The sequence below is a fragment of the Heterodontus francisci genome, chromosome 25 (assembly GCF_036365525.1).
Source record: "Heterodontus francisci isolate sHetFra1 chromosome 25, sHetFra1.hap1, whole genome shotgun sequence".
NCBI lineage: Eukaryota > Metazoa > Chordata > Chondrichthyes > Heterodontiformes > Heterodontidae > Heterodontus > Heterodontus francisci.
Window position 1 is genome coordinate 13,660,156 of NC_090395.1, and position 13,434 is coordinate 13,673,589.

The 13,434-nt window shown below is 46.6% G+C and overlaps 1 protein-coding gene across 1 annotated transcript in view; it reads right to left on the bottom strand.

Annotated features, from left to right (window-relative positions):
• Window positions 1-2,498: 2,498 nt before the first annotated feature.
• Window positions 2,499-13,434, bottom strand: part of LOC137384052 (CD9 antigen-like) — a 629,833-nt gene continuing 618,897 nt past the window's right edge. The window contains exons 7-8 of the mRNA XM_068057616.1: window positions 10,167-10,250; window positions 2,499-2,741 (exon numbers count right to left, since the gene is read on the bottom strand). Coding sequence (XP_067913717.1) covers window positions 2,676-2,741; window positions 10,167-10,250 — 150 coding nt within the window. The 3' untranslated portion in view covers window positions 2,499-2,675. The remainder of the gene's footprint in view (window positions 2,742-10,166; window positions 10,251-13,434) is intronic.

Genomic DNA, 13,434 nt, shown 5'->3' on the forward strand with positions numbered 1-13,434 from the left:
CTCACACCAAGTCCAGTTCCCCTGTCACCCAGTGCTCACTGACCAACATTAACACACACCAAGTCCAGTTCCCCTATCACCCAGTGCTCACTGACCTTCATTAACGCACACCAAGTCCAGTTCCCCTATCACCCGGTGCTCACTGACCTCCATTAACACACACCAAGTCCAGTTCCCCTATCACCCAGTGCTCACTGACCTCCATTAACACACACCAAGTCCCGTTCCCCTATCACCCCTGTACTCACTGACCTACATTAACACACACCAAGTCACATTCCCCTATCACCCCCTGTGCTCACTGACCTACATTTACACACACCAAGTCCATTTCCTCTGTCACCCAGTGCTCACTGACCTCCATTAACCCACACCAAGTCCAGTTCCCCTATCACCCCATGCTCAATGACCTACATTAACACACACCAAGTCCAGTTCCCCTATCACCCTATGCTCACTGACCTACATTAACACACACCAAGTCCAGTTCCCCTGTCACCCAGTGCTCACTGATCTACATTAACACGCGCCAAGTCTCGTTCCCCTATCACCCCTGTGCTCACTGACCGACATTAACACACACCAAGTCCAGTTCCCCTATCACCCCATGCTCAATGACCTACATTAACACACACCAAGTCCAGTTCCCCTATCACCCCATGCTCACTGACCTACATTAACACACACCAAGTCCAGTTCCCCTATCACCCCATGCTCAATGACCTACATTAACACACACCAAGTCCAGTTCCCCTATCACCCCATGCTCAATGACCTACATTAACACACACCAAGTCCAGTTCCCCTATCACCCCATGCTCACTGACCTACATGACCTCCTGGTCAAGCAACATCTTGATTTTAAAATTCATATATCTGTTTTTAATTCTCTCCTTGGCCTCACCCCTCCCTATCACTGTATTCTCACCCAGCCTCCCAACCCTCCCAGATATCCGCGCTGTTTTAATTCTGGTCCCTTGTCCTTCCCTGATTTTAGTCAGTCCACTATCGGTGGCTGCACCTTCAGCTGCCTCAGCCCCAAGCTGTGGTTTTTCCTCCTTCAACCTCTCTGCCTCTCTACCTCACTTTCCTCCTTTAAGACACTTCTTAAACCCTACAGCTTTCACCCTGCTATTGCTCATCTGACTTAATATCTCCTTTTGTAGTTCAGTGGCATATTTCATTTTATAATGTCCCTGTGATGTGCCTTGGGATGCTCGATTACTCTAAAGGCTCTATATAAATATAAATTGTTGTTGTTTTTTGGGAAGTGAGGTCCGATTATGGAAGTGCAGAGTGAATCGGAACCAAGGGTAACTGTAGTATGAAAACCAGGTCTCACCAAACCAGTAACCAGGTCTCACCAAACCAGTAACCAGGTCTCATCAAACCGGTATCCAGGTCTCACCAAACCAGTAACCAGGTCTCATCAAACCGGTATCCAGGTCTCACCAAACCAGTAACCAGGTCTCACCAAACCGGTATCCAGGTCTCACCAAACCAGTAACCAGGTCTCACCAAACCGGCAACCAGGTCTCACCAAACCAGTAACCAGGTCTCACCAAACCGGTACCCAGGTCTCACCAAACCAGTAACCAGGTCTCATCAAACCGGTATCCAGGTCTCACCAAACCAGTAACCAGGTCTCATCAAACCGGTATCCAGGTCTCACCAGACCAGTAACCAGGTCTCACCAAACCAGTAACCAGGTCTCACCAAACCGGCAACCAGGTCTCATCAAACCAGTAACCAGGTCTCATCAAACCGGTATCCAGGTCTCACCAAACCAGTAACCAGGTATCATCAAACCGGTATCCAGGTCTCACCAAACCAGTAACCAGGTCTCACCAAACCAGTAACCAGGTCTCACCAAACCGGCAACCAGGTCTCATCAAACCAGTAACCAGGTCTCATCAAACCAGTAACCAGGTCTCACCAAACCAGTAACCAGGTCTCACCAAACCGGTAACCAGGTCTCATCAAACCGGTATCCAGGTCTCATCAAACCGGTATCCAGGTCTCACCAAACCAGTAACCAGGTCTCACCAAACTGGTCACCAGGCCTCATCAAACCGGTCACCAGGTCTCATCAAACCGGTATCCAGGTCTCACCAAACCGGTAACCAGGTCTCATCAAACCGGTAACCAGGTCTCATCAAACCAGTAACCAGGTCTCATCAAACCGGTATCCAGGTCTCACCAAACCGGTAACCAGGTCTCACCAAACCGGTAACCAGGTCTCATCAAACCGGTAACCAGGTCGCATCAAACCAGTAACCAGGTCTCATCAAACCGGTAACCAGGTCGCATCAAACCGGTAACCAGGTCTCACCAAACCGGTAACCAGGTCTCATCAAACCGGTCACCAGGTCTCATCAAACCGGTATCCAGGTCTCATCAAACCAGTAACCAGGCCTTACCAAACCAGTAACTGGGACAGTACATTGCCCTGACCCAGCAAAGTAGATTATTAGAACAGTTGCAATGAAGTTTCACAAGTTTATGTAAAATAACTGAAGCATCAGAAGAACATGAACCAGTCCAGGTTCTATAAGATACAGAAAAATAACTGGCATCTAATTAAATTAACCAACAAGCAACTAGATAGATAATGAATTGATTCCCAATTTGAAAGGTGCACAGAGCAGTGAGAGGGTTGGTTGGTGGTCCTAATGTCACATCATGTCCCGTGAATTGCGAATCGCACAGCACAGAACCATACTGAAAATCATCCCGAAAATCTGCCAAGAAACAGACAACACAATAAAGCAAATCAGCACTGGGAGCTAGAAAACACATTGCAGTGTTCAAAACCAAAAGTCAGAGCAAAGAAACTCAATGTGCTGCTGATAAACACTTTAATGGACTAAGAGTGTTATAGAGTCTTAGGAACATAGACTGTTACAGCTCAGACAAAGGCCATTCAGCCCATTGTACCTATGCCAGCTCTTTGGTAGTGTCAACAAATTTATCGCCTCATTCTCCACAGCACTTTAATTTTTTTCCAGCCAAGTTCAATAGTCTTTGCAATTTTTATAAACTACCTAGATTTGTGTGTAGGGAGCAGCATTATGAAGTTTGCAGGTGATACGAAACTTGACAAAGTAGCAGGTAGCGATGAGATTGTTATAAATTCCAGGATGACATAGTCAGGATGGTGAAATGGGTAGAAACATGACAGATGGAATTCAATGTGGAGAAGTGTGAAGTGATGCACTTTCAGAGGATGACTATAAATGGTACAACTTTGAAAAGTGTAGATGAGCAGATAGTGTCCAAATACACTAAACCTTACAGGAGGCAGGGCAAGATAAGGTGGTTAAAAAAGCATATGGGTTACTTGGGTTTATAAATAGAGGGATAGAAATAAAAGCAAGAGATCATAATAGAACTGATGAACTGGGAACGTTGATGATAAACTCACTGATCTGTAGCATCACCAATACTCCCAGTTCATTCATTAGTTGATCATAACATTCAGGACAGATTTTATGACTAACAATCCCAGGCCATTAGAGATATACTGTCTGTTCTTTAGAGAATTTATCACCAGTTTATTACCATGGATTTGTATAGGGTAGGCCATGCCTAACAAACATGATTGATTTTTTGATCAGATTCTGAAGTGGGCAGGGTAATGTCTATGGATGCTATTTGATGAACTTCCAGAAGGCATTTGATAAAGTCCCTCATAAGTCCCTTATGTCTGTTGGGGAGCACTTGGGCAAGAGTGATCATCGTATCATAAGGTTTAGATGAGTAATGCAGAAAAGGAACAAAGTAACATGAGATGAGAACCCCCTTGTATAATTGTGTTTTGTGCATTTGAGTATTAATGTCAACTGCTATTTTATACATCAAGTTTAAGTTTGTTACTTCTATCTTCTGATAGTCAAAATGGAGGAAAGAGGTCAAGTGGGACAGCAACTTGAAAACATCTAGTTTTAGGATCCAGGAAACCCCTATCCAACCTGCGTGGACTTGAAACTGCAACAGTTTGAGGGTACAGCCTGTTTTCAATCCACAGCTGCCTTTTGTCAGATTAGCCCAGCTGCCTGAAGATGCATACCTCTCTCTAAGACAATCTGCAAGAAGCCAGAAAAATTAAAGAAAACACAGACTGCAAACAGCAAAGACAATTAATGACACAGACTGCAACAAAAGCAAGAAAACCTGTCTTTTGCTAGCTTAAGAAAAAGGTGACTTCAGCAAAATTAAGCTATCTCCATTTATATCTAAGAGTGCAAAGAAACAGAAATTTGTCAAAGATTTTCTAACAGCTCCTCCCCCATTAGGTATTACTAATTGGTGAGATCCAATTTTTGGATTCTTCTTGATAAGTTAAACGGACACTAGTTTTAACTGAAATTCATGTTAGTTTATGGTTCAATTCAGTAAGTGTCCTTGCCTTTTTATGCCTTTAACCTTTCCCTGACTTTGTAGGTGCGCGTGGCGAAGTTAAACCCCTTCCCGAGTTTAAGAGTATGTAAATAAACCCTAATTTTTTGATTTAACTCTAACAACCGTGTTATTGTTGTGGTCATTTATTATTAGAGTTTAAGGAAGGGAAAGAAATTCAATCATTAATCTATTTTCCAGACAGGTAGTTGGAAAAACAGGGAAATATGTTCAAAGAAAAAAATTAACTACCTGTTCATAATAATAAGGTAGAATGTCTAGGTAGGAAGAGAGCTAATTTCAACATGATGAGCAGGGATCTAACCAGGGTACAATGGAACCAAAGACTGGCAGGAAGAGATGTATCAGAACAATGGGTGAGATTGAAGGAAGAGGTGCTTCAGGTACAGGCTAGGAACATTCCAACAAGGGCAAAAGGGAGAAGAACCAAGAACACGGCTCTTTGGATGAAGAGGGAGATAGAGATAATGATGAAACAAAAAAAGGTGTATGACGCATATTAGGTGAATTCTTCAAGTGAGAACCAGACCAAACACAATAAGTTGAGAGGAGAGGTGAAAAGGAAAATAAGACTGGCAAAGAGAGAATATGAGAATAGAATGGGAGTTAATATAAAAGGAAACCCAAAGATCTTCTACCAGCAAGTAAATAGTAAGCAGGTAGTAAAAGGAGGACTAGGGCCTATTAGGGACAGAGAGGGAGAGGGTAATATATGCATAGAGGCGCAGGGCAAGACTAATATACTTAATGAGTATTTTGTATCACCAAGCAAGAGAAATCTGGCAAACTATTAGTCGAAACAATGAGAGTAGAGGTAATGGATAGGACAAAAATTGAGAGGGTGGAGGTAATAAAAAGGCTGGCTATCCTTAGGGTAGATAAGTCACCCGGTCCGGGTGGCTTGCATCCCAGGTTGCTAAAGGAAGTGGGGATAGAGATAGTGGAAGGGCTTGCCATAATCTTTCAATCTATGTTCTATGTTCCAATCTTCCCTGGATATGGGGGAGGTGCCAGAAGATTGGAGAGTGGCAAATGTGACACCCTTATTCAAGAAAGGGTGTAAGGACAGTCCAAGCAACTACAGGCCAGTTAGTTTAACATCAGTGGTGGGTAAGGTTTTAGAAACAATAATCAGGGGGGAAATATCAACAGGCAGTTGGAAAGTTTTGAGTTAACTAAGAGCCAACGTGGATTTGTAAAAGGCAGAGATCATGCTTGACTAATCTAATTGAATTTTTTGATGAAGTAACGAAAAGTTTGATGAAGGGAATGCGGTGGATATCGTTTCCATGAATTTTAAGAAAGCTTTTGATAATTTACCACATAAAAGGCTGGTTAACAAAATTGAGGCTCATAGAATAGGAGGGTCAGTGCCCAATTGGATGAAAAAATTGGCTTAAGGACAGAAAACAGCGAGTCGTAGTAAATGGTTGCTTTTCAGACTGGAGGATGCTAGACAGTGTTGTTCCCCAGGGTCAGTGCTGGGACCACTGCTTTCCTTGCTACATATAAGTGACTTGGACCCTGGAATACAGAGTAGAATTTCAAAATTTTCCGATGACACCAAACTTGAATGATATGAACCACCTGCGACAGGACATAGATAGGCTAACAGAATGGGCAGAGAGGTGGCAGTTGGAATTTAATACTGACAAGTTTGAGGTGATGCATTTTGGCAGAAGGAATAGAGAGAGACAATATACAATTCTAAAGAGTTTGCAGGAACAGAGGGACCTGGGTGTGCATGTGCATCGGTCTTTGAAGGTGGCAGGACATATTGAGAGTTAAGCATATGGGATCTTGGGCTTTATAAATAGAGGCATTGAGTACAAAAGCTATGCTAAAAGTTATGCTAAACATTTATAAAGTTCCAGTTCTGGTCCCCACACTTCAGGAAGGATGAGGGTCCTTGAGAGGGTGCAGAGGAGATTTACCAGAATGGTTCCAGGGATGGAGGATTTTAGTTAAAAGGCTAGGTTGGAAAAGCTGGGTTTGTTCTCCTTGGAAGAAAGGAGATTATTATAGGTTTAAATAAGTTAGACACGGAAAAAGTGTTCCCATTAACAAATGGTACAAGGACTGGGGGAGACAGATTGAAAGTTTTGGGCAAAAGATGCAGGGGGAATGTGAGGAAGCACTTTTTTACACAGCGGGTGGTAATGACCTGGAACTCTCTGCCCACAAGGGTGATGGAAGCGGAGACAATCAATAACTTCAGGAGGAAGTTGGATGATCACCTGAGAGAAATAGACTTGCAGGGTTACGGAGATTGAGCTGGGAGTGGGACTGACTGGATGGCTCCATGGTGAATTCAGCAAAAGAGGACCAATGGATTGATTAAGAAGGGGAAAATAGAGTATGAGATCAAGCTTTTGGGGAACATAAAAACTGACTGTAAAAATTTCTATAGGTATGTGAAGAGAAAAAGATTGGTGAAGACAAATGTAGGTCCCTTACAGTCAGAAACAGGGGAATTTATTATGGGGAACAAAGAAATGGCTGACCAACTAAATGCACACTTTGGTTCTGTCTTCACAAAGAACACAAATATCATACCAGAAATGTTGGGGAACATTGGGCTTAGTGAGAGAAAGGAACTGAAAGAAATCAGTATTAGTAGAAAAATGGTGTCGGGAAAATTGATGGGATTGAAGGCTGATAAATCCCCAGTGCCTGACGGTAAGTATGCGAATGACACAAAGGTTGGTGGAGTTGTGGATAGTGATGAGGATAGTCAGAGGATACAGCAGGATATAGATCGGTCAGAGACTTGGGCGGAGAAATGGCAGATGGAGTTTGATCTGGACAAATGTGAGGTAATGCATTTTGGAAGGTCTAATGCAGGTGGGAAGTATACAGTAAATGGCAGAACCCTTAGGAGTATTGACAGGCAGAGAGATCTGGGCGTACAGGTCCACAGGTCACTGAAAGTGGCAACGCAGGTGGATAAGGTAGTCAAGAAGGCATACAGCATGCTTGCCTTCATCGGTCAGGGCATAGAGTATAAAAATTGGCAAGTCATGTTGCAGCTGTACAGAACTTTAGTTAGGCCACACTTAGAATATTGCATGCAATTCTGTTCGCACACGACCAGAAGGGCGTGGAGGCTTTGGAGAGGGTACAGAAGAGGTTTACCAGGATGTTGCCTGGTCTGGAGGGCATTAGCTATGAGGAGAGGTTGGATAAACTCGGATTGTTTTCACTGGAACGACGGAGGTGGAGGGGCGACATGATAGAGGTTTACAAAGTTATGAGCGGCATGGACAGAGTGGATAGTCAGAAGCTTTTTCCCAGGGTGGAAGAGTCAGTTACTAGGGGACATAGGTTTAAGGTGCGAGGGGCAAAGTTTAGAGGGGATGTGCGAGGCAAGTTCTTTACACAGAGGGTGGTGAGTGCCTGGAACTTGCTGCCGGGGGAGGTGGTGGAAGCAGGTATGATAGCGACGATTAAGAGGCATCTTGACAAATACATGAATAGGATGGGAATAGAGGGATACGGACCCCGGAAGTGCAGAAGGTTTTAGTTTAGGCAGGCATCAAGATCGGCGCAGGCTTGGAGGGCCGAATGGCCTGTTCCTGTGCTGTACTGTTATTTGTTCTTTGTTCTTTGTCTGCATCCCAGAGTACTTAAGGAAGTGGCCCTAGAAATAGTGGATGCATTGGTGGTCATCTTCCAAGATTCTATAGACTCTGGAACAGTTCCTACAGATTGGAGGGTAGCTAAAGTAAAAAGGGAGGTAGCGAGAAAGCAGGGAATTATAGACCAGTCAGCCTAACGTCGGTAGTGGGGAAAATTCTAGAGTCCATTATCAAAGATTTTACAGCACAGCACTTCGAGAACAGTGATAGAATCGGGCAGAGTCAGCATGGATTTATGAAAAGGAAATCATGCTTGACAAGTCTACTAGAATTCTTCGAGGATGTAACTAGTAGAGTTGATGAGGGGGAGCCAGTGGATGTGGTTTATTTGGACTTTCAGAAGGCTTATCTTTCAATAAGAGATTAGCATGCAAAATTAATGCGCATGGGATTGGGGGTAGTGTATTGCGATGGATAGAAAATTGGTTGACAGACAGGAAACAAAGAGTCGGGATAAATGGTCTTTTTCCGAATGGCAGGCAGTGACTAGTGGGGTACCACAGGGATTGGTGCTAGGACCCCAGCTATTCACAATATATATTAATGATTTAGGTGAGGTAACTAAATGTAATATCTCCAAATTTGCAGATGACTGTGAGTGAGGGAGGGTGAGTTGTGAGGAGGATGCAGAGAGGCTTCAGGGTGATTTAGACAAGTTGAGTGAGTGGGCAAATGCATGGCAGATGCAGTATAATGTGGATAAATGTGAGGTTATCTACTTTGGTAGCAAAAACAGGAAGGCAGATTATTATCTGAACGGCTATAAACTGAGAGAGGGGAATATGCAGTGAGACCTGGGTGTTCTCGTACACCAGTCACTGAAGGTAAGCATGCAGGTGCAACAGGTGGTAAAAAAGGCAAATGGTATGTTGGCCTTCATAGCGAGAGGATTCGAGTACAGGAGCAGGGATGTCTTGCTGCAATTATACAGGCCTTGGTGAGGCCACACCTGGAATATTGTGTGCAGTTTTGGTCTCCTTATCTGAAGAAGGATGTTCTTGCTATAGAGGGAGTGCAGCAAAGGTTTACCAGACTGATTCCTGGGATGGCGGGACTGACGTTTGAGGAGAGATTGAGTCGTTTAGAATTATATTCACTGGAGTTCAGAAGAGTGAGGGGGGATCTCATAGAAATCTATAAAATTCTAACAGGACTTGACAGGGTAGATGCAGGAAGGATGTTCCCGATGGTGGGAGAGTCCAGAACCAGGGGTCATAGTCTAAGGATATGGGGTAAACCTTTCAGGACTGAGATGAGGAGAAATTTCTTCACCCAGAGAGCGGTGAACCTGTGGAATTCATTACCACAGAAAGCAGTTGAGGCCAAAATATTGCATGTTTTCAAGAAGGAGTTAGATATAGCTCTTGGGTTTAAAGGGATCAAAGGATATGGGGGCAAAGCGGGAACAGGTTACTGAGTTGGCTGATCAGCCATGATCATAATGAATGGTGGAGCAGGCTCGAAGGGCCGAATGGCCTACTCCTGCTCCTATTTTCTATGTTTCTATGGTGAGCCCACATGGACTCGATTGGCCAACTGGCCTCCTCTGTGCTGTAAATTTCTCTCTGACTCTATCAGAGACTGTTAGTTAAATTTGAAGCTCATGGAATTGAAGGCAAATGATTGACATGGTTCGGAAATTAGCTGAGCGGAAGGTGACAGAGTCGGGATCATGGGTGTGTCCTCTAATTGGCTGGATGTGACTCATGGTATCCTGTAAGGATCTGTTAGGGCCTCAACTGTTCACAATATTTATTAATAACTTAGATGATGGGCTTGAAAGCCACCAGCTATCAGGGGCTGTAGCGACTCTGGGGATTCAGTGTATAATGCACATTGCTTGTTGGCCTGATGGTGGTCAGCCACAGTCACATAGTGTGGGGCAGGAGTCTTATGGATGCACAGTGGAGAGTGAGCAAACTCCTCTTCAATAAATCAACTGGCCTCACGTGATGAGATTTATTTGTCAGTTTGACACGGTGTCACAGTGGAATAACAGACTAGCCTGGACATCCTGTACCAGAAAGCTCAGGTACTGCAGGCCTTGGCACTATTTAAACTGAGCTGTTCTCTGTAGCACAGGATGAGTGGTTAGTAAATTGCCCTTACCATTACTCCTGCAATCGCGATTCCCACCACTCCAATCATGTAAAGCTTCGAGTTGAAAAATTCCTCTAATTTAGATGTGCAGTTCTGTGGAGACAGTTAACAGGACACAGTTCAGGGGTCAGTGACAGGGGTCAGGGGTTAGAAAAGTACAATGTTTACACAGAAACAACATGGCAAGTGACTCCTTTAATGATACAAAATCAACTCCCTAAATGCTATCATCACCACTTTCCTTCACCAGGCAATGCTTTTGTGATGTTTTTGAGGGATAGATATTAACTAGGATACGGTGGAGAACTCCCCTGCTCTTTCTGAAAATAATGCCATGGGATCTACTCAATCCAGCTGAGAGGGCAGATGAAGCCACAGTTTAATGTCTCGGCTGAGAGGCAGCACATCCAATAGTGCAGATATTCCACAAAATTTCAAAGACATATCATCCTGGATTATGGACTCAAATCTCAAGATTGGTGTTTAAAAACACAACCTTCCTTCGCAGAGACATAGAGCTACTACTGAGCCACGGTTGGCACTGATTGTGGTCAGAGTCAGTGCTGTGTGGCATCCCAGGGATTGTGCTGGGGGATGTACTGAGTGAGTGTCCCGGGGATTGTGCTGGGGGATGTACTGAGTGAATGCCCCAGGGATTTAGCTGGGGGATGTACTGAGTGAGTGTCCCAGGGATTGTGCTGGGGGATGTACTGAGCGAGTGTCCCAGGGATTGTGCTGGGGGATGTACTGAGTGAGTGTCCCGGGGATTGTGCTGGGGGATGTACTGAGTGAATGTCCCAGGCATTGTGCTGGGGGATGTACTGAGTGAGTGTCCCGGGGATTGATCTGGGGGATGTACTGAGTGAGTGTCCAAGGGATTGAGCTGGGGGATGCACTGAGTGAGTGTCCCAGGCATTGTGCTGGGGGATGTACTGAGTGAGTGTCCCAGGGATTGTGCTGGGGGATGTACTGAGTGAGTGTCCCGGGGATTTAGCTGGGGGATGTACTGAGTGAGTGTCCCAGGGATTGTGCTGGGGGATGCACTGAGTGAGCGTCCCGGGGATTGTGCTGGGGGATGTACTGAGGGAGTGTCCCGGGGATTGTGCTGGGGGATGTACTGAGCGAGTGTCCCAGGGATTGTGCTGGGGGATGTACTGAGTGAATGCCCCAGGGATTTAGCTGGGGGATGTACTGAGTGAGTGTCCCAGGGATTGTGCTGGGGGATGTACTGAGCGAGTGTCCCAGGGATTGTGCTGGGGGATGTACTGAGTGAGTGTCCCGGGGATTGTGCTGGGGGATGTACTGAGTGAATGTCCCAGGCATTGTGCTGGGGGATGTACTGAGTGAGTGTCCCGGTAATTGTGCTGGGGGATGTACTGAGTGAGTGTCCCAGGGATTGTGCTGGGGGATGCACTGAGTGAGTGTCCCAGGGATTTAGCTGGGGGATGTACTGAGTGAGTGTCCCAGGGATTGTGCTGGGGGATGTACTGAGTGAGTGCCCCGGGGATTGTGCTGGGGGATGTACTGAGTGAGTGTCCCAGGGATTGTGCTGGGGGATGTACTGAGTGAGTGTCCCAGGGATTGTGCTGGGGGATGTACTGAGTGAGTGCCCCGGGGATTGTGCTGGGGGATGTACTGAGTGAGTGTCCCAGGGATTGTGCTGGGGGATGTACTGAGTGAGTGTCCCAGGGATTGTGCAGGGGGATGTACTGAGTGAGTGTCCCAGGGATTGTGCTCGGGGATGTACTGAGTGAGTGTCCCAGGGATTGTGCTGGGGGATGCACTGAGTGAGTGTCCCGGGGATTGTGCAGGGGGATGTACTGAGTGAGTGTCCCAGGGATTGTGCTGGGGGATGTACTGAGTGAATGTCCCGGGGATTGTGCTGGGGGATGTACTGAGTGAGTGTCCCAGGGATTGTGCTGGGGGATGTACTGAGTGAGTGTCCCGGGGATTGTGCTGGGGGAGGTACTGAGTAAGTGTCCCAGGGATTGTGCTGGGGGATGTACTGAGTGAGTGTCCCGGGGATTGTGCTGGGGGATGCACTGAGTGAGTGTCCCAGGGATTGTGCTGGGGGATTTACTGAGTGAATGTCCCAGGGATTTAGCTGGGGGATGTACTGAGTGAGTGTCCCAGGGATTGTGCTGGGGGATGTACTGAGTGAGTGTCCCAGGGATTGTGCTGGGGGATGTACTGAGTCAGTGTCCAAGGGATTGTGCTGGGGGATGCACTGAGTGAGTGTCCCAGGGAGTTAGCTGGGGGATGTACTGAGTGAGTGTCCCGGGGATTGTGCTGGGGGATGTACTGAGTGAGTGTCCCGGGGATTGTGCTGGGGTATGCACTGAGTGAGTGTCCCAGTGATTGTGCTGGGGGATGTACTGAGTGAGTGTCCCGGGGATTGTGCTGGGGGATGTACTGAGTGAGTGTCCCAGGGATTGTGCTGGGGGATGTACTGAGTGAGTGTCCCGGGGATTGTGCTGGGGGATGTACTGAGTGAATGCCCCAGGGATTTAGCTGGGGGATGTACTGAGTGAGTGTCCCGGGGATTGTGCTGGGGGATGTACTGAGTGAATGCCCCAGGGATTTAGCTGGGGGATGTACTGAGTGAGTGTCCCAGGGATTGTGCTGGGGGATGTACTGAGCGAGTGTCCCAGGGATTGTGCTGGGGGATGTACAGAGTGAGTGTCCCGGGGATTGTGCTGGGGGATGTACTGAGTGAATGTCCCAGGCATTGTGCTGGGGGATGTACTGAGTGAGTGTCCCGGTAATTGTGCTGGGGGATGTACTGAGTGAGTGTGCCAGGGATTGTGCTGGGGGATGCACTGAGTGTGTGTCCCAGGGATTTAGCTGGGGGATGTAATGAGTGAGTGTCCCAGGGATTGTGCTGGGGGATGTACTGAGTGAGTGTCCCGGGGATTGTGCTGGGGGATGTACTGAGTGAGTGTCCCAGGGATTGTGCTGGGGGATGTACTGAGTAAGTGTCCCAGGGATTGTGCTGGGGGATGTACTGAGTGAGCGTCCCGGGGATTGTGCTGGGGGATGTACTGAGGGAGTGTCCCGGGGATTGTGATGGGGGATGTACTGAGTGAATGCCACAGGGATTTAGCTGGGGGATGTACTGAGTGAGTGTCCCAGGGATTGTGCTGGGGGATGTACTGAGCGAGTGTCCCAGGGATTGTGCTGGGGGATGTACTGAGTGAGTGTCCCGGGGATTGTGCTGGGGGATGTACTGAGTGAATGTCCCAGGCATTGTGCTGGGGGATGTACTGAGTGAGTGTCC